Genomic DNA, 20,000 nt, shown 5'->3' with positions numbered 1-20,000 from the left:
TGAAATAATTCACTTCTCTTTTGACAGACAAAGAAAGAGAGAAATAAAGCAATAATTAGAATGAAAAAGAGAAATGTGAAAAAGAAGAAAGAAATGAGGTGAGGAAGAACACAGACAGATATATATATATATATATATATATATATATATATATATATATATATATATATATATATATATATATATATATATATATTGTTGTGGTTACCAGATTCGCAAACCACCATTCAGGTCCCTTAGGTGAGGTATCTCGGTAAGTGCATGTGTAGTTAGGCCCAAACCCGTTGTCTAGTGGGAATACATGTCATTTATACGTGCTGCGACTCTTCAGGATAGCCGTTTTTCTTTCACTATCTTTATTTTGGACCATCCGCCATGATTACCATCACAACCACAACATCAACCACCAACCACAACCGCCACGACCTTCCCGTCACACCTCGCCACCGTAGCATCGCCACCGTTCTTGCCCCGCTGTGGGTACCGGTGTTGACTCGTGTAGGGCGCACGTTGAACAGCGTGTACAAAATCACGGATTTTCTGCTTCAAAAACGGATCGAAAACGACACACGCCCACTTTTTGCCGTCCAATCGGTGAGCGAGGGCGACTGACCCCGCCCCCAGGGCGATCGATATATGCAAATTTGTGGGATCAAAAGCCTTCACGCCCACTTTTTCTCGGGCCAATGGGGAGCGAGGTGAAAGGTCAAAGGGAGGGGGTCAAAGGCGAAGTTACGGGGGGGGATAAAAGGACGGTGTTCGTCAGTCAAAGGAGTCGTAAAAGTCGGAGCGAAAGAGTCAGCAGAACGAGAACGAGGGGTCGGAGAGTCGCAAGAGAGAACGAGGGAGAGTCAGCAGAACGAGAACGGAGAGTCAAGAAGAGGAGAGTCGGAAGCAGAGGGTCAAGACTTCGCGGGCGGTGGAGCTGCTCGTCGTGTGCGTTGGAGTCGGAACGGAGGGGACGGAGCTGTGGAAAGGCGGCGACATCGGACGAGGGGTGCTCGCGTCGTGCAGGAAGCTGCACCCGAAGGAGGCCGACAGCGCGACCTGGCCGAGGTGGGAGACGCCGTCGCATGGCATAATAAAGATCCTCTATACCCCGAGCATCAGCAACCCCTCCTGTTTCCCCCGCGCTGAGATAGTGCGACCAAGGGGGCCCCTGCCTCCCACCCCCTGCCTGGCACTGTCCACGTGGCCCGCGGGACGCGGGGCCACTGCCGCTCCGCGTCTCATCACCAGACGGGGACGCCCGCCCCGGTCTCGGCCCCAGGCCTACCTCATTCTTGAGGGTATTTCTTTTCCTTGGTTTTGGGTATGTGTTGTCGGCGCCGCCTGTGAAGTAGAATTGTATAAGTGTTGCCGTGTGCTCGGTAGTCGGTATTAGCTCTGCACTGTGTTTTCACTTTTATCTTTGCTTTTTGTGTAAAATGGAATTGTGTTTTCTTTTTTTGTGTGCATTTGGTGGAATTGTATTTGTGTGCTTCCCGTGTGCCGAGAATAAATGTGCTTTATTGTTGAACTGTTTCCCCGCTCGCTTCGTCTTTTCCTCCATTGAATCCCCATCTAGCTTCACGTAAAGGGTTGGTAGTGGGCTGAATACGCCCGATAATTAATCGAACCGTCGAGGTCGACGATAACACCGCTCGGTTATTCTGATAGTACGGAACGGGTCGCTTAAGTGGCCCGTGTCCGAAGTCGACCTGCGGCGAGGTGCGATCGCCCGGTCTACCCTCCGCGTGGGTACTTAGGTAGTTCGAATTTGGCGAGCAACCCTATCCCACGCCGGGGCTGATTGGCTCGATCGCGGTGAGACCGAAAGGTCCACCCGTGACTGGTTCCCGGCGTTAGTCCGAGAGGGTCACGACTGGATTGTCCGTCCGGTGGGCGACGTGCCGCGATTCGAGTTACGTGGCCGTCCGCACGCCGGCGGGCGCGAAAACTGCAACACTGGTGTCAGGAGTGGGATACAAATTCATCGCCCTCCTCGCGGCACTGGTATTGGAGAGCGGGACAACAGGCTCTCCTGTCTCCAGCGAAATTCACGGGAATCGGTCCAGGGGTGAGAGAAGCGACCCCCGATTCCCTCCAAATTACGAGCGAGCAAATTAACCCTTCACGAGAAGCAAGATGGCGTCTCAAGGCGAGCGGGACCCGGGGGTATTAGAAATGTATATGTGTAGTAATGTAGGATCCATGGTCCAGGATGGAATCCCCGAGCAGGAAATGTTGATTGTGCAGGAACACGGACTCGCCCAACTAAACCCAGAGCTCGAAATGGGTGCGGCAGCGGCCGCAGTGTATGACACCTCCCCCCCCCTCTCCACCAAAACCCTTCCCCAACCCTTGCCGAAACGACTCAGCTGAGTGCATCCAACATGGCCCAGCTATGCGCCATGCTGGCGGCAATGACAAATGAAATAAAAAATGAAATGAAAGGCATGAACGAAAAGATGGATGCGAATACACAAAAAATGGATGAAAAGATGGATACAAATACAAATGAAGTGAAAACGACGATGGATGCGAATACACAGCAAATGAGGGAAGAGATGAAAAAGCTGCGGGGTGAGACGCAGAACATGGGCCGATGCCTGCAGGCGGGCATGAAGGCCGTGACCAGGGAGCTGGGAATGGCGACTCCACGTGTGGGAGCAAACGAGCTGGAAGGGGGTGCAACGGCTGACAGGCCCGCGGTGGAGGCGGGTAAAAAAATAATTCGGGGGGCGTGTTGGGCGAGGGTCGTGACAGAGGAATCGACGGTGACCAAAAGGGAAAAATTAAATGGGGAGACCAAAACGTGTGAGACGAGACACGAGGTGACGACGACAGAAACTTATAAATGTATAGAGACACGGGAGATAGAAAAAATAGAGGAAAGACTACACGATGAAGACGGGGTAAGTGACGCACACACACACACGGAGGTAGTGGAGGATAATGGGGGTGAGCTCGCGGAGCGTGTGGAGGCCCGGCGAGCAGCTGGATGGCCTCCTCCAGGAACGAGGGAGGGAGTCTGCCCCTTGAGGCGAGTCACGACCAGGTGAGTTCGGTCGTGCTTCGCGAGGTTGAGGGGACGAGTGCTGTGGACAGGAGCACGGAGAGCTTGGGGCGTATGGAGGCCCCCACGGCCCTTGTGGGGACACGAATCCCCAGTGTGGTTGTCCCTGTGTGTGTGGTGCAAGGCGTGAGTGCGTCCCCGTGTGTGGAAGCGACCCCGTGTGTGAGTGGTGTGGTGGCGATGGTGCCGGAGTACGTGCTTCCCAGCACGCCGAGTGTGGATGGGGCACCGCGGGTGAGTGCCCCCGCGTGTGTGGGTGAGGCACCGTGTGTGAGTGAGGCCGTGTGTGTGGATGAAACGGCCAGTGTGAGTGAAACACCGCGGTTGAGTGCCCCCGCGTGTGTGAGTGAGGCACGGAGTATGGATGAGACACCGCGGTTGAGTGCCCCCGCGCGAGTGAATGGAGCACCACGAGTAAGTAGTATGGTTTGTGTGAGTAGTGAGGCACGCGTGAGTGAACGGCCATGTGCAAGGTCGCTGTGTGCAAGGTCGCTGTGTGCAAGGGAGACCGTGTGTGTGAGAGAGCGGTATGTGAGGGAGATGTCGGTTGGCATGCGGGAGCACGCAGCCGCATCTCCCGGTGTGAATGTGATGGTGTGGACTGTGTGCGTCGTAACACGCAGGTATGCGTGTGTGGAATGGAGGCGACGACGGCGACATGTAAAGAAAGAAAGCCGGGTAGCGGCTGTAGTTGTTTCGGGGACCGTGCCGGGTTCACCCAGCAGTGAGCACGCGGTTCGTGCTGTGCAACGCACGAGACCGCCACGTGCTCGCTTGCGAGAGTGAAGTCCCGGTCCGGAAACGCACGCGGTGGATTTGCCGATCCCGCGGACGGACAAAGTTTAGGCAGGACTACGGATTTGGACCGGACGGGTTCTCCACGCGATCGTGTGTGTTAAGCTCCAACGGGCAAAGCACATGTGTTCGCGTGGGGAGACCCCTCGAGACGTGGGGCTTGTGTTTTTTTTTATATGCGCACGGTGACGTCATGGCTGCACGTGGGGTTGGAATCCGGCAGGAGGGGTATCTCTGCCGGATGGTCCCGTCCAAGGAGGGACGAGGAACACGTGCAGCTGCATGACGTCACAGGCAGTTGCAAGGTGCAAAGAGCGCGAGTTGCCGCGCAGGTGCTGCGCATGGAAAAAAAAAAAAAAGAAAAAGCAAGCCTCACTTTCGGGTGTACAGGATTCCTGGGAAAGGGGTGGAAGACCCCCTTATCCTGGGCACAGGATGAAAACTAGTTAGGGGGAAGGGTTAGCTTAGTTAGACCGACTTCATGGGGCAGGGGTAAGTCCTCATGGAGTCCGTGGAATGGATTAGTTAGAGGGATTGTAGCCAGATTTAGGTTGGGAAATAAAATGAATTATTTGAGGACATGGACAGACTTGTGAATGTGTAGAGGGGACGTAGCTTAGCTACGTAGTGTTAAAAGGAACGTGCTGTAGTATAAGGGACGACGTGGGAGCACGAGTTAGTTAGGGGATGTAGTTAGGAGGATGGCAGAGTTCAGCGGTGTGTGTGTTGAAGAGTTGGTGAGTTGTGAGGTGAGTACTTGTTGAGTGAGTGAGGCCAGCGGGTCTGTGTGAGTGGAGTGAATGGGGAATGCATGGTGCGATGAGTGATGGGGGGGAGGAGTGACTCCCGCCCAAGGGACCCCGGGGTCAGTGTAGAGTGAGTTAGCTGGGTTAGTCAAATTGAAAAATGGAGGTCGTTTTGCTGTTGGTGGGAAAGTAGGCTCGAGACCCATTTGGAGGGGTGCAGGAACCCTGTTGACGGGCTTGGGAGCGTGGCTGCGAAAGGTGAGTATCGCTGAGTGGGTACCCCGGGCACCAGGCTAGTCGGCCGCGGTAGGCCATGGGCCCATGGGGGGGCCGGGATAGAGTAGTGGGCACGGGTGCGCCTGCTTGGTGCGGGGGCCCGGGGCGCCGCCAGCCGCGTGGGCAGTGTTGTGGGCACGGGTGACCCTCGGAAAGGGGCCCGGAGGCCGGCCTGCCACGTGTGCGTTTCAGGAGGTGCCATGGGGGCACTCCCGGTGTTAGGGAGCTGGTAGGCTCGGAGGCAGTGTAGTGCCCGGGGGTGCCATAGCGGGAGATTCGGCAGAGGGTCGTGCCTGCCAAAGGGAGCCACGTGTCCCAGCCAGGAGACCGTGTGAGGGCACGGAGAGAAAATTGGGGGCGAGGCCCGAAATTGTGAGGACACCAACACAGGCGACGGGAATCTGGGTTGTTAGAACCAATAGTTTAAGCGAGAGGCGCTTGTTGAAAGCCCCGGGGTAGTTTAACAGTTAAATGGTTAGGGTAGATTAGGAGATGTACCCCTCCGCACCATCCATCCCTCGCCGTCGTTGTGGGCCGCTGGACCCACTTTGGGTTAGATCGCCGAACTCTGGGGAGGCCATTCTGAGGCTTCGTTGGGCCTCGACACAGGACGCTAGCTCTCCCTTATTCCCTCCGGGAAGGGAACGTAGGGGTTGGGAGTAGGCTAGGTGACAGGATAGGTTAGCCGAACAAGGACGATAAAGGGGTTAGGGGACGATTTATAGAGGGGAAGTAAACATAAAAGTAAAAATAAAAACAAAAAAAAATAAGTTGGGGCTAAATTGGGGTTTGACAAATTAAGGGAGTGGGTATGTACAGTGACAGGCAAAGGCGATAGGTTGGGAGGGAGACAGGTAGGTAGGTCCGAGCCCGCCTTCCAAGTGGCCAGCACCACCGCACTCCCTCCACCAACCTCCACTGAACGGCAAAGGCTGGCCAACTTCATCGGCTGGCCGTGTTTTGCTTCAAGGCGGAGGCCGGCCAACTTCATCGGCAGCTGTGTGCTGCAAGGCCTGTGCCGGCCAGTTCATCTGCTGGCTGTTTTTCTTCGAGGTCTGTGCCGGCCTAGTTCTGCGGGCTGTGTTTGCCTGCAGCGGCCTTCTTCTGCGGGCTGTGTTTGCCTGCCACCTTTGCCATGCCATGCCCACTGCCCACGTTCACCAGCCCCGTTCAATTTTGCTTTGCCCCCCCCTGTTCATTTCCATGTGCGCCAGGATCCGCAAGGCAACAGTTTGCAAGCTGCAAGAACTGCCCTGTTGGCAGCTACAACACGGGCCTGCAGTGGCGGCCCGTGCACCGTGTTTGTGTCCATGCATCCATTCGTTGTGCTCATTGCGTGTGCCACTTGAGCTGGCACGGAGACTGCGTTGTGCAGCCCATGCACCGTTGTGTTCACTGCGTTCAGTTCGAAAGGGAAGGCCTTGGACTGCGTGAGCAGCCAGCCACGTTCCCTGTCACCTGCATTGTTTGAGCCAGAGACTGCATGCGGGCAGCCTGGCTCCCTGCTAACTGCTTTCTTTTTGCAGAGTTCATTGATCCTGGGCCATGGTTTAGTGTAAAATTTGTAAGTTAAGGTTAAGATGTACTGTAAATATGAGTGCGCCCCCGGCATGTTTGTCTTAGCGCCGGCAATTTTATTTAAGTCGTCCGTGTGAGTGAGTTTGTTTAGATAGTTACGCAGCCCTCAGGTTATTTATTTTGGGGACACGAATACCATGAATGTCGCACTCAGGGATCCGTAAGTAAAATGTACTAGGGGAAAACTACACATGATGGCACACGAAAATTTGACGACTCGGGACGAGTCTGTAAAAAGGGAAGGGGGTAGTGTTGTGGTTACCAGATTCGCAAACCACCATTCAGGTCCCTTAGGTGAGGTATCTCGGTAAGTGCATGTGTAGTTAGGCCCAAACCCGTTGTCTAGTGGGAATACATGTCATTTATACGTGCTGCGACTCTTCAGGATAGCCGTTTTTCTTTCACTATCTTTATTTTGGACCATCCGCCATGATTACCATCACAACCACAACATCAACCACCAACCACAACCGCCACGACCTTCCCGTCACACCTCGCCACCGTAGCATCGCCACCGTTCTTGCCCCGCTGTGGGTACCGGTGTTGGACTCGTGTAGGGCGCACGTTGAACAGCGTGTACAAAATCACGGATTTTCTGCTTCAAAAACGGATCGAAAACGACACACGCCCACTTTTTGCCGTCCAATCGGTGAGCGAGGGGCGAATTGGCCCCGCCCCCAGGGCGATCGATATATGCAAATTTGTGGATCAAAAAGCCTTCACGCCCACTTTTTCTCGGGCCAGTGGGGAGCGAGGTGAAAGGTCAAAGGGAGGGGGTCAAAGGCGAAGTTACGGGGGGGATAAAAGGACGGTGTTCGTCAGTCAAAGGAGTCGTAAAAGTCGGAGCGAAAGAGTCAGCAGAACGAGAACGAGGGGTCGGAGAGTCGCAAGAGAGAACGAGGGAGAGTCAGCAGAACGAGAACGGAGAGTCAAGAAGAGGAGAGTCGGAAGCAGAGGGTCAAGACTTCGCGGGCGGTGGAGCTGCTCGTCGTGTGCGTTGGAGTCGGAACGGAGGGGACGGAGCTGTGGAAAGGCGGCGACATCGGACGAGGGGGTGTTTCGCGTCGTGCAGGAAGCTGCACCCGAAGGAGGCCGACAGCGCGACCTGGCCGAGGTGGAGACGCTCGTCGCATATAATAAAGATCCTCTATGTCCCGAGCATCAGCAACCCCCTCCTGTTTCCCCCGCGCTGAGATAGTGCGACCAAGGGGGCCCGTTCCTCACCCCCTGCCAGGCACTGTCCACGAGGCCCGCGGGTTGCGGGGCCATCGCGCTCCGCGTCTCATCACCAGACGGGTAGGCCCGACCCGGTCTCGGCTCCCAGGCCTACCTCATTCTTGAGGGTATTTCTTTCCTTGGTTTTGGGTATGTGTTGTCGGCGCCGTCTGTGAAGTAGAATTGGATAAGTGTTGCCGTGTGCTCGGTAGTCGGAATTAGCTCTGCACTGTGTTTTCACTTTTATGTTTGCTTTTTGTGTAAATGGATTTGTGTTTTCTTTTTTTGTGTGCATTTGGTGGAATTGTATTTGTGTGCTTCCCGTGTGCCGAGAATAAATGTGCTTTATTGTTGAACCGTTTCCCGCTTCGCTTCGTCTTTTTCCTCCATTGAATCCCCATCTAGCTTCACGTAAAGGGTTGGTAGTGGGCTGAATACGCCCGATACCTACCCGAACCGTCGAGGTCGACGATAACACCGCTCGGTTATTCTGATAGTACGGAACGGGTCGCTTAAGTGGCCCGTGTCCGAAGTCGACCTGCGGCGAGGTGCGATCGCCCGGTCTACCTCCGCGTGGGTACTTAGGTAGTTCGAATTTGGCGAGCAACCCTATCCCACGCGGGGGCTGATTGGCTCGATCGCGGTGAGACCGAAAGGTCCACCCGTGACTGGTTCCCGGCGTTAGTCCGAGAGGGTCACGACTGGATTGTCCGTCCAGTGGGCGACGTGCCGCGATTCGAGTTACGTGGCCGTCCGCACGCCGGCGGGCGCGAAAACCGCAACAATATATATATATATATATATATATATATATATATATATATATATATATATATATATATATATATATATATATATATAGGGCCTATATCAGCAATTACTCCCCAGGCTCAAACGCAGCAACAGGTAAAGCTCCCACACACTTACCGTCTCTCAGAAAGGACCTTCTGGCAAAACCTCCCATCTACTTACGAAACAAACTACAAGAAGAGCATAAGCCACTTAACTTGTGGGCCTCACCATCCAGCCATGATCTTTCTTGGGCAGACCATATCTCCAAGATGGCCTCCAAAGACAGCTGGGCATCTTGTGTTGTGCAAGGTCTTTTCTTGGCCAATCTAAACCTTGGACAACCTACAAGGTTTTCAATTGCAACTTGATGGAGTACTGCTCTCCTCTTTGGGCTGGTGCCTCTGCCTCACATAATGCCCTTCTTGAGGCTGTGAAAAGCAAGGCCCTCATTATAATTGGGAGCTGAATATCTAGGCCTCTTACTTTCACATTGAAGACAGGTTGGTGGCCTCTCTGTATTCTACCACCTCCTTTTTGCTCTTGCACCCTCTGTCCTATCTTGGCTCCGTCCCTCCTAGGTTTCTGCAGGGACCTTGGGGTCTGGCAGTAACCCCTTCTTGTTAAACTTTCAAAATCCAGGCTCACTGCTGACCACCACTCAATTGTTCCTCTTTTCTCTCACCCATGGAACCACCTTCCCCAGTCTGTTCAGTCCCATTCTTCCCTCCACAGCTTCTAGACAGCTGTTCACCACAACCTCAGGTCATCCTCCATCCCTACTCATGATCTCTTGTACCCCAAATGACCCCATTCCCAAGCACTCCCCTTTTTCAAGTTTTTGTTATTTTTCCCTCTCTTCCTCACCTCTTTTCATTTGTTAGATGTTGATTGGTTTGTTCAGTTTTTGTTTCATCCTCACTTTCCCCTTCCCCTTCTTGCTGCGTTTCATTCAGCTTGTGCAGCTTGTTCACCCCCATGTGTCCTTCTCCCCCTGCCCCCGCCCCTTGATCTCACATCTACTCTGTTGGCATTTCCCCTTTTCCATTTTGTTCCTTTACACATTCTGCCCGAGCTCTTCCACGAGTCTCAGTCAGGTATACAACAAAAAAAGGAAAGAAAGAAAGAAAAACTGATAAATCTCTCAGAAAATAACAACCCTGTGGGAGAAATATTCAAGCCAACATTTTTAGAGCTTCAGTCTTGGACACATGTTCAGCCTTCAGAAAAACAAAAAGTTTGACTTTTTCTCCATATTTGTATGCTGTTGAAATCCCAAAAATTAAAAATGGAGAAAACCAGGATAACCAGCAAAAAAACAAACAAAAAAACAGGGGGCATTAAAAAAAATTTTTTTTTTTAAAAATGGCATGCAGCATAAACAATGTAGACAACCTGGGGTGAAACTTACAGGATTGAAATAAGAAGCTTGTGCCCCCAGGGAAAGAAGTCGGAGAGACGTCTCGAGATTTCCCGTTCGGACACTCGAGTGCAATTGCTGTGGATGCAAGAGGATAAAAAAAGAAAGCATCTTATGGTCCAATTACATTTGTCTGCCATGTGTAACCAATTGTTCCCTTGCCCATTGGCAGCACACTATTCAAACAAAGGAAATAACATCATCCGCAGAAAAGTCCTGGAACTGCTGCGAGGTTTAAAGCACAGCATTCATTTTAAAGAACACATTAGTGTGAAACACTTGATCATCAGCAAAATGAAGAACATGACCCTGGATTGAAAAAAAAAAAAATGCTTGTTCTACTTTTCATTTGTCCAACACCCTTCAAACATGCTCGTGGTTCATGAAAATGAAACAAATGGTGTCATTTTATTTTTCATTTATTATTAGTTTTTCTACGAAATTGTTGCTCATGTAAGAGTGAGGCGACAGCAGGGAAAAGGCAAGGCATCCACCATGGGGCTAGTTAGACAAATAGCAAGGGAATGAAGGAACAAGAAAAGAGAAATGGGAGAAAACACAGCAACAGATCTGAACAGGGTCCACAAGAGCACATGGCCCAGACAAGGACCCTCAAACGAAGTACAAAGGCTGATGCTAGAATAGGGTTTTCAACTAGACAAATAAATACATTATGAGTTTTGGACTCGTACATCAACAAATCAACATCAACAAAAACTGTTAAACAAGACAATTCCGGAAAAACAAGACGGCCTCTCAGAAGGAACAAGATGGTGTCTGGCTGTGTTGGAATCTGGAAATGCAAGGCCAATTATTTATATTAAAGGAAATAACTATGGAATGTCTACGAACGAGTAGAATAGTTAAAATGGATTTTACAAACTGAAGGTTCATATGAGGACATTTGCTGCCAAAGGAAAGCAGGTGCGGCTGACGTTTCAAGTATTAGCCCTTCGGCAGAGAAGAGTTTCCTGGCTTAACACAGGAGTGCGAACATTATCACTATGAAGATAAAAAAAATGGACACATATACACACACCATCATGACCACATCATAAACCACTTTACACATTCCAGAATGCCCTATGAACAGGAAAGAACAGACATGAGGAGCCAAAATAAAGAGGGAGAAGTTATTTAATACAATTATCTAAGATATAAAATGCTCCAAATTAATAAACAGGTTGGTACACAAAGGCAACAAAAACAAAAGAGAAGGATGTGTTGGAGGAAATAAGAAAACTTTTGACAAATTAGAGTTCATAGAAAATCTTAACCCACAGTCTTGAGAAAAAAAAAAAAACACATAGGACCACGGGTCCTGAAGTTCACCTGGATCAGAAGCAAGTCACTCAAACCCCCCCCCCCCCGAGACACTTAATTTTTTTTTTAATGGAACAAACAAACTTTGGTTCATTATGAGTGATGAAGGTTGTGGTCAGGTTTCATCAAAATCGTGTATGTAGATTCGGAAAATAAAAGCAAATACCAATGGTAGTCAAACCCCGCCTCACCCCCACTCCCACAGACCCCCATACACCATGGTTTATTTTATGTCATGAACAAACTTTGGTACATCATGGGTGATGAAGGTTGTGGTCAAGTTTCATAAAAATTGTGTGTGCATTTTCAGAGAAGAGAGCAAATACCTATTCGGGGGGGTGAACACCCCCAACCCTCCCCCCGTAGATCCCCTTAATGAGCGTAGATTTTGATGCGGTCAATAAACATTCGTGAGGCATTATATATGAAGCTTGTGGCCAAGTTTCATCAAAATCGTGTATTTGGTTCAAGCGATAATGCCAAGTGTTTACAGACTCGCTCAATCACTCACTCACTCACACTCATACCTACGGATACTGTTCAATCGCACAAGCTCACCAGAGTAAAGTTTAAAGTCCAGGTGAGCTAAAAATGAAATGGGAAGGGTCTGTGAGAGGAACATTTGATTTGTCAAGATGTCATGATGATGAAGAATTTTGGCCAAGTACTGCTAAACTGGAGGTTTTTGAAAGTGGAAAGAAGTTGATTTGTGTTTGACAGAGTTCAAGGATGGAATTCAATCAAAATAAAAGAAAACTTTTAAAGGCTGTATAAAGAAAAAAAGAAAGAAAAAAAAAAAAAAAAAAAAAAAAAACTTTATTCAGAAGTTCACTGCCATTGATGCAGCGTCTTTTACACCACATTATTTAACACATTACACATTCATTATATCCGTGCCTGTTTGTGTCCTTTATGACGTCCCGAAAAACAGTAAGTTTCCTGTTTGAAATTATTTTCAATTTTGTTTGACTGACAGGCAGGCAGACAGACAGACAAAAAAAGAAAACCTTACACCTCTGTGGACATGCACAATCAGGACGAGATTCCGGACAATTTGGCAAATTCTGAACCAAAGTACTGCGAAACAACAGATTTGTTTTCCAACTCATGATCCGATTTGTGCTCAAAATACAACGTTCAATTGAAATCAAGTTGTTGCTTGACCATAAACACCGGGATGACTTTTAGGATGGTGGCCGCGATGGTGGCATAAACACCAGGATGTGAAACACCGGGATGACAGTTTATAGCTGGGTTGGGATTTGAATCCAGGCTACACAGAGCAAGCATACATACCTCTTGGCTTTCCTGCCGTGATATGGCGATTCATTATTTCATAACTGAAAACGTTTTTTTACTCATTGTGATCAAATAATTTATCTTGCCTTCCTACCTCCGGTATAGAACTGCGGTATCGCCATTGAAACTTAAACACGCGTCAAGCGGCTTCAACAAGCAAAACAGTTGAAATTTTTTTTAAAGCAAAACGTTTACTTTTATTTGTATTTATCGATGCCGAAGTGACGGGTCATATCATGGAAGATCGTACAAATAGGGGAAACATCGTGGAAAACAAAATTTCACATTTTCAGCGAGTCACCCACCGCATGTTGCACCGAAGAACAACACGTGACTAGGAACGCATGCGAGTGACCCTTGAACTTTGTTCAAGTTGATCGATGTGCAGTAATCAGTGACAGTGTGAATATTGTAGAGCACTTGCCAAGTGGCTTAAGCACTCCAACGAAACGGTGGATAAGAAACTGCTCGCTTGGCAGGCGAATTATCAATCACCGAACCGTCATTTTAAACATACTTCTCCCAGACTCTGGAGACACTCGAAATGTCAAATATGTCAGAATTGGACAAATTAACACTTTTTTTAGGAGTCGAAACTGCTTGTTAGTTCAATTCATTCTGAAGCTTAAATTTTGTAATTCTGCTTAGTTTAAGAGATTCTCGAGGTTATGGCATACATGGAAATTAAATAAAGCCACGAACGCTGCTGTCTCCGGGCATTTATAAGCATTACAATGAACAGGCATTTGATAATATAAGAGAGGAAAGTGAAAAATAAAACTTTATCATTAAGAAATCATTGTGGCCTGTTCCAAATTGAGGCATGTTTGAGCAGGCTAAGAAATATGGCAGCTTCAGACCCCAGCGAAGTTACTTGGGAAACGCCTTAAGACCCCAAAGAGCGAGGTGGCCGAGGAAGCACCTGATAAAGGACATAATTAAATAAGGCCATTAATTATCTTCAACAGGGGTCTTTTAATTAACCCAAACACCAAATGTTCCCTCGTGCACTTCCTTGGTGTTTTCTTGGTATGCATGCAAAGTTTCAAGCCGCTATGTTTCATGGTTTTGGAGTTATGGAGGAAACAGACAGACAGACAGAGACACAGACAGACAGAGACAGACAGACAGAGACAGACACACAGTCAGATTGCCTTTTATTAGTAGAGGCAACATAAATCCCAAGCGTCCACGATATCTTGATGGCTTATGTGTTACCTTAAAGCATTAAACCCACTAGGATTTAGAAAGGGCAAAGTCACAAGACAATGAAGAAGAAAATCCCCGTGCGATGCCTGCATGGTGTCAGTGGAGCTCTTTGCAGGAAGAGAAGGTCCAGTGGACTGACAGGGGTTCATAACATATTGTGAAGAAATTGCAGGCAGCACAAACACAAGTTTACTTTTGATGTCGATTGTAAAGACGTTAGGAGAGAATGGACAAATATATAGAAATACCGTGTACAAGATTTTAACCTGGGCTTTGACCATCACTTCAGAACAAATGGTCCCATGCAACAAACTTAAACAAATCAAAGTTGCTCTTAATCAGCCTTTCAATACATCAAATCAACTAGTTCCGCCAAGTCATGTCTGACTTCTAATGACATTCATGATCAGATTTCTTCAAGAAAGAATGTTTTACTACAAAGTATGTGAAATTAGTCAGATGCTGACCTTGCTGAGATCCGTTGTTGTGATGCTGTCATCATCTCTGCAGGGCAAACGGTGTACAAAGGCCAGCATCTGGTACTTGGCTTTGATAAACTCTGCCTTTGTAGGGCTGAAAAAGAGGAACAAATCACAATTTCCTTCTTCTTGGCAACAAACTTAAAAATAAAAATAAAGAATTTTAAAGAAAAATAAAGAAGGCCTTCAAAAATTTGATTTCCTCCAGTATATAGAAACAAAATGCAATCTAGTGAACTGTGCAATGACTGGAAAATCACAAGCAAAAATTAAGGCCTTCAATGACAATGACGTCTTTGGCCAAGCATGGGTCCCACGATTGGTCCCACAAAAAAAACTTCAAACCATCATATGATGATCTTGATACCAGGTATGCAGTTTAAGCTGGATTGAAAAATGTGTAAGCAATTTGGGTGGAAAATGTTTAACCAAATCCAAATTCTTCTGCATCTCCTCCATCCTCCTCCTCCTCCTCCTCCTCCCCCCTTTAGGAGAGGTGAGGTCCAAAGCACCAAGCTTCAGCCCTGCCTTCACCACGATCCTCCTCCACTTCCATCTGTCTTCCGCCAACTCTCTCCACTCTCCAATCACCCTCACTTTACTGACATCCCTCCTCACACAATCCTCCCATCTCAACCACGGTCTACCTCTTTTCCTCTGAACTTGCTCCTTCAACCTATCCGCTCAATTTGCCATTCTCTCTTCCCCCATCCGCACCAAGTATCCAGTCCATCAGCAGCATTTCACCAATCTCCCCATCAAGCTCATCTGCACACCAATCTCCTCCCTCAGTTCATCCATCCTCTTTCATTCAATCACCTTCACTCCTGCAATCCTCCTTACCCAGTTGTTCTTGCAAACCTGCAGCCTCTGTTGGCTCTCTGTCAGTGCCACCATTTCCAGACCATAAAGGTAGGCCGGCGTTACACATGACATCAGAACCTTTCCTTTCAATTAACCTTGAAATCTTTCTTTCTGCCATTAATCCCTCTACCCTCCCCCACATATTCACACCCACGTGAATCATCGACCGCACCTCTGCCTCAGACTTACTATCCCTGGTCACTGTTCCCCCCCACCCCCCTCCCGAGTTATTCAAACCTATTTCCCTCTCTGAACTCCTTCCCCTCTAACCTGAGATTAATATATTTTCTCCCCTGCCCAACCCACATCACCTCAGTCTTCACCCGACTCATCTTCAGCCCATGCTTCTCAAATGCCTCCTTCCACTCCCCCAGGACTTCATGAATCTCCTGCCTACTGTCCACCACAGCAGCCAGATTGTCCGCATGCAGCATCCTCCCCAGAAAACCCCTCATGTTTACTTTCGTGCTTACCAGCTCCATAACCGTGATAAACATGAGTGGGCTGAGAGAGCTTCCATGCTTCAAACCGATGTTCACACTGAACTCAAACATCTGAGGACCAACCAGAACTCTTACCTTCATTCCCACATACATCCCTTCCACCAACCTCATTTCTGCTTCCGGCACTCCCATCCATCTCAGTGTCGCAATCACCATCTATCTTAGGATGGTGTCGGAGACCTTCTCCAGGTCCACAAATCCCAATGCCATTTCACCTTGCAGCTCAAACCTCTTCTCCACCAGCGTCCTCAGTGTTAACGTCCCATCCGTCATTCCCCTACCCTTTCCAAACCCCTGCTGCTCTTATCCGATCTCCATCTCCACACTCTTCCTTATCCTCCCTTCCAGAATCCTCTCCAAAACCTTCATGACATGACATAGGAGCATAATATGCCACTGTCCTAACCTGGATCTTGAACGTCACCCTTCCACTTCCATAACCGGTGCAATTAACCCTGTCCTCCGATCATCCGGACTTGAACCCTCTCTCACACACACATTCAACCTTCTTTTCGTCCAACTAACTCAGACTTCTCCTGCTGCAATTATCATCTCTGTACACACCTCATCAATGATTGGCACTCTTCCCTTCTTCATCCGATTCAATGCTCTCCTCACCACCTCCTCCTCCTCCTCCCTGTGATCTCCTCTAGATCCACTTTCCCATCCACATAAAAACAGTAACTCCACCTTTCCATTGCTTCCTCCTCAGTTCAACAGCTCCTTTACATGTCCTTCCACATCTTCAATACTGCTCCCCTCTGTCACTTGCCTCGCGGACACCATCCTAAAATCACCGTCCCCTCCCCCCTCCCCGTCCCCTTTTTATGTCCTTTCTATCCTCATCCCTGTCACAAGCCAATTTGTAGATCATCTTTTTCCCACTATTCTCTTCCATATTATTCCTTACCTTATCCACGGCTCTCTGCTGCCTTTTTCTTTTGCCCATACTGGTGCATCAACCCTGCATCCGGTTGCCTCCCTCTATCCTTGATATTCTCCATCCTCTTCCAAACCTCCTCCTTTTCACCAACTGCCTTTGCTATTTCTTTGACGATGCACCCTTCCCTCACATCCTTTCATACAAAACTTCTGCAATTCCCCAAAATGCCTCCACATACTTCTTCCAAACCTTGTGCTTCTTCGCTAAGTTGCTCATACTTGACCCTTATCCTCTCCTTGCACTCTCTGACGTTGCCCCATACACTTTCCCACCTAATAATCTTCTGACCCCTGCTCTTAACCTCCCTCCTTTTCTTCATCTGTACCAAAAACACCACAGGCTTGTGCTGGGTGGCAACTCCACTGCCTTGCAAATCCTTAAACCTCCACAACTGTCACTTCCTTACCACCACCAAATGCAGTTCTGTTCTATGATGTCCATTCCTATAGGTAATCTTGTGGCTTTCCCACTTTTGAAAGAATGAACCAGCTATGGCCATCCCAGTCCTTGCCACCAGCTCCACCAGCTCTCGACCCTCACAATTCCTCATTTTCCTGGAAGCAAATTTACCAACACATTCCTCTTCACATGGCTCTGCTACTCCCACATGTGCATTAAAGTCCCCTGCAATGCACAGCATCACCTCCAGCTCAACCATTCCCATCACCCTCTTGAGTGCATCCCCAAATTCCTGCTTCTCCCCCCCCACCCCAGTCCTTCCCGTTTGTGGCCCATATACCGACACAACACATACCATTTGCTTCTGTATCACCATTCATGCCATAACTATCTGTCCCTTCTATATTTCCACACTGACCACCAGCTTACTGATCTCTTCCAATACTATTATTCCCACATCATTACTCTTTCCATCCTCACCTGTGTGCAACAGCTTGTATCCTCCTACCAACCTCCTCACCCAAACTCTATTCCATCTGGTCTCCTGCACACACAACATTTCCAAACCTCCTTTTCTGCATCATCTCTACCACCTCGACCACTCTCCCCTCCAGTGATCCCACATTCAAACGACCTAGTCGGATCTCGCTTCTGAAGCGCTGCCACCTGGCAGAGCCAGTACCATCTCTGGTCATCAATCAGCAGCACTGCCTGGGCTGACTTGCTGACCTAATTAATTTTTGTCAAATAAAGCAAAAACATGAAATGCATGTTTAATCAATTTTTAAAAAAGGAAATGAAAATTGTTCTTCACAAATCGGAATATGCCCAAACAACCATAGAGAGTAATAAAAGTTCCATCCCCGGCTCTTTACTCAACAGTCCCATTCGTTCTTGCAACGTGGGCATCGTCCGTTTTCACCACACATGAAGCGAAGCTTATTGTAATACATTTAGCTTCCTCCCAATTGTACCAGCTATCTTCAGTTCCTGCAGACCCTCTCATACAAAGCTTTCCACTTTTTAAACTTTATCCTGTCTTGGACTTCTTCAGGCTTTTTTGCTTCGCGGAACTCTCGATTCATCATCTCCTTATTGAAATAAAATAAAACAATCAGCAGATGTACGAGGTGAAATTTTTCTGTGGCAAGAACATTCTTGATAACACACTGCATGTTCGTATTTCCTGAAAATGCTGTGGGTGCTTATTTTTTTTTAATAAGCTTCCGAATTAACTTTTTAGTGAACTTTGAATGAAAAATATTCGCCAAATTTAGCTTTTTAAAATATTTTGCGATTTGGTGAGTGACGGTTTAAAACCCGAGGCATGCATCTCAACTTCCATCCTTGAAAGCTTTTAAGCACAATGTTGCCATCTTTAATTTTGAACATAATTATATGGAGGACATGCAATGGACAGATTTTGATATGTAATCACACTGAGGGTTGCATCATTACTGAGCAGTGGCTTGGTTGCTGTGTCCCTTCATCACTGTTCAGAAACAGCTACATATATACTAGTCAATGATGGGTGATGGGATGGGATGGGATGGGATGGGATTTGATAGCAGAGGAGTGACATAAAACAATCACATGACAGTTGAACATTCAGTGCTGCGCCGCCCAACAAAATGTCATGATTTTAAGCGTCATCCAGCATGGTGAATGCTTTGAGAAAAGTCTACTTTTGAATGAGCCAAAATAGAATAAATTGAAGAGTTGTTAGTTAATTTAGATGCTGTAAGCAGATTTGCAAGACATTGTTAGTTATGCTAATGGAGTTTGTTAATGATGCACAAAGTAGTGAGAGAGGAGATAGGAAACTGAGAAAGAAACAGACAGACAGCATTATTTTATTTATATAGAGAAGACAGGTGAAGCAATAGTGGGGCAGATAACAGCAATTTTTGAGAGGAATCGTGCAAATGATGATACAAGCATCAAATTTGGCACATTTGTTTTCCAGGGGATTCTAATCAAATCTGCCTGATTGGCCATTTGAAAATCCAAATCTTGAAAAATTTAAAAAAAAAAAAAAAAAAAAAAAAGTCAACATCACGAATCAATGTTGGATGCTGGCTGAGATTGGTGAATGTTTCAGAAACATCATCAAAGACGTTCCAAGTCTGCCATGCAGTTTTCTTCCCTTTACCGCGGAAGGTAGACACGACGTCACATCCAGTGAACGCATGGAAGTATGGGATCCCTCCAGCTTTCTCAGGCCCTATTGCAGAAACTACCTCATGGACTGGAATCCATCGCACCATGGGTCTTTGGCCAAAGGCAATCCACATGTTCTCAAGACGTAATTCCTGTAAGGATGGCAGTACAGATATTGCTATGACTAGTACATCCGTGTCATTAGCCTTAATGATAATGGACTTGCTACCATCAGTCGTTGCATCCCTGGCATGTACAAATATTCGAGTGTCAGCTTCTTCATGACAACATGGAGACACAGCATCCAGTGACTTCCTTGTGTTGCTAATGGCATCTTCTCCTTTTGTGACAATGACTGTGCTTGTCATCTGTGCTTCACACATCTTTTCCGCAAGGAAGTGAAACAGCTCAGTCTTGTTGCTGTCATCTCAAAGAAAGTTTCTCCAGTTACTTGGGGTCTTACTGGTTCCTGTCACTCTGCTTCCGATTCCTTGCCCCCTTTTCGACCTTGCCTCGGACTTCAGACTTGACTTCTTGTACACATCAAACACTACGTCCACCCTCTCGTACCTGGCACCATAGGATTCCACCTTTGGGATGATGTCTGCTTTAGCATAGTCATCAAATATCTTTGAAGTGCATGGAGGTAGGGCATTGATAAGTGCTGAGCCATCAATGATGATTGCATCTCCCCTTGGTTCTCTGTCTGGGATGTTCACTTGCGCTTCAAGAATTTCAGCAAGCCGTGACTTCAAATCTTTTTGAAGTTTTTTTTTTTTTCAAATTTTTCTAAATTTGGATTTTCAAATGGCCAATCGGGCAGATTTGATCAGAAAGCCCTGCAGAACAGAAATGCCAAATTTGATGCTTGCATCATAATTTGCACGATTTTTCTATTATCTACTACATTACAATGGGAGCAGATAATCTGAATAGGACTGCTC

The 20,000-nt window shown here is 47.8% G+C and overlaps 1 protein-coding gene across 1 annotated transcript in view; it reads right to left on the bottom strand.

Moving 5' to 3' along the window:
- Positions 1 to 20,000, bottom strand: part of LOC147033982 (ARF GTPase-activating protein GIT1-like) — a 149,025-nt gene that overhangs the window by 72,942 nt on the left and 56,083 nt on the right. The window contains exons 4-5 of the mRNA XM_085848641.1: positions 14,176 to 14,281; positions 9,869 to 9,955 (exon numbers count right to left, since the gene is read on the bottom strand). Of these exons, the coding sequence (XP_085704767.1) occupies positions 9,869 to 9,955; positions 14,176 to 14,281 (193 nt within the window). The remainder of the gene's footprint in view (positions 1 to 9,868; positions 9,956 to 14,175; positions 14,282 to 20,000) is intronic.

Source organism: Eptatretus burgeri, chromosome 1 (assembly GCF_056783735.1).
Source record: "Eptatretus burgeri isolate ZD-2024b chromosome 1, Ebu_testis_v1, whole genome shotgun sequence".
In the NCBI taxonomy this organism is placed as follows: Eukaryota; Metazoa; Chordata; class Myxini; order Myxiniformes; family Myxinidae; genus Eptatretus; species Eptatretus burgeri.
Note: the sequence above shows the minus strand (reverse complement) of the source record. Positions and strands in the feature narration are given on the sequence as shown.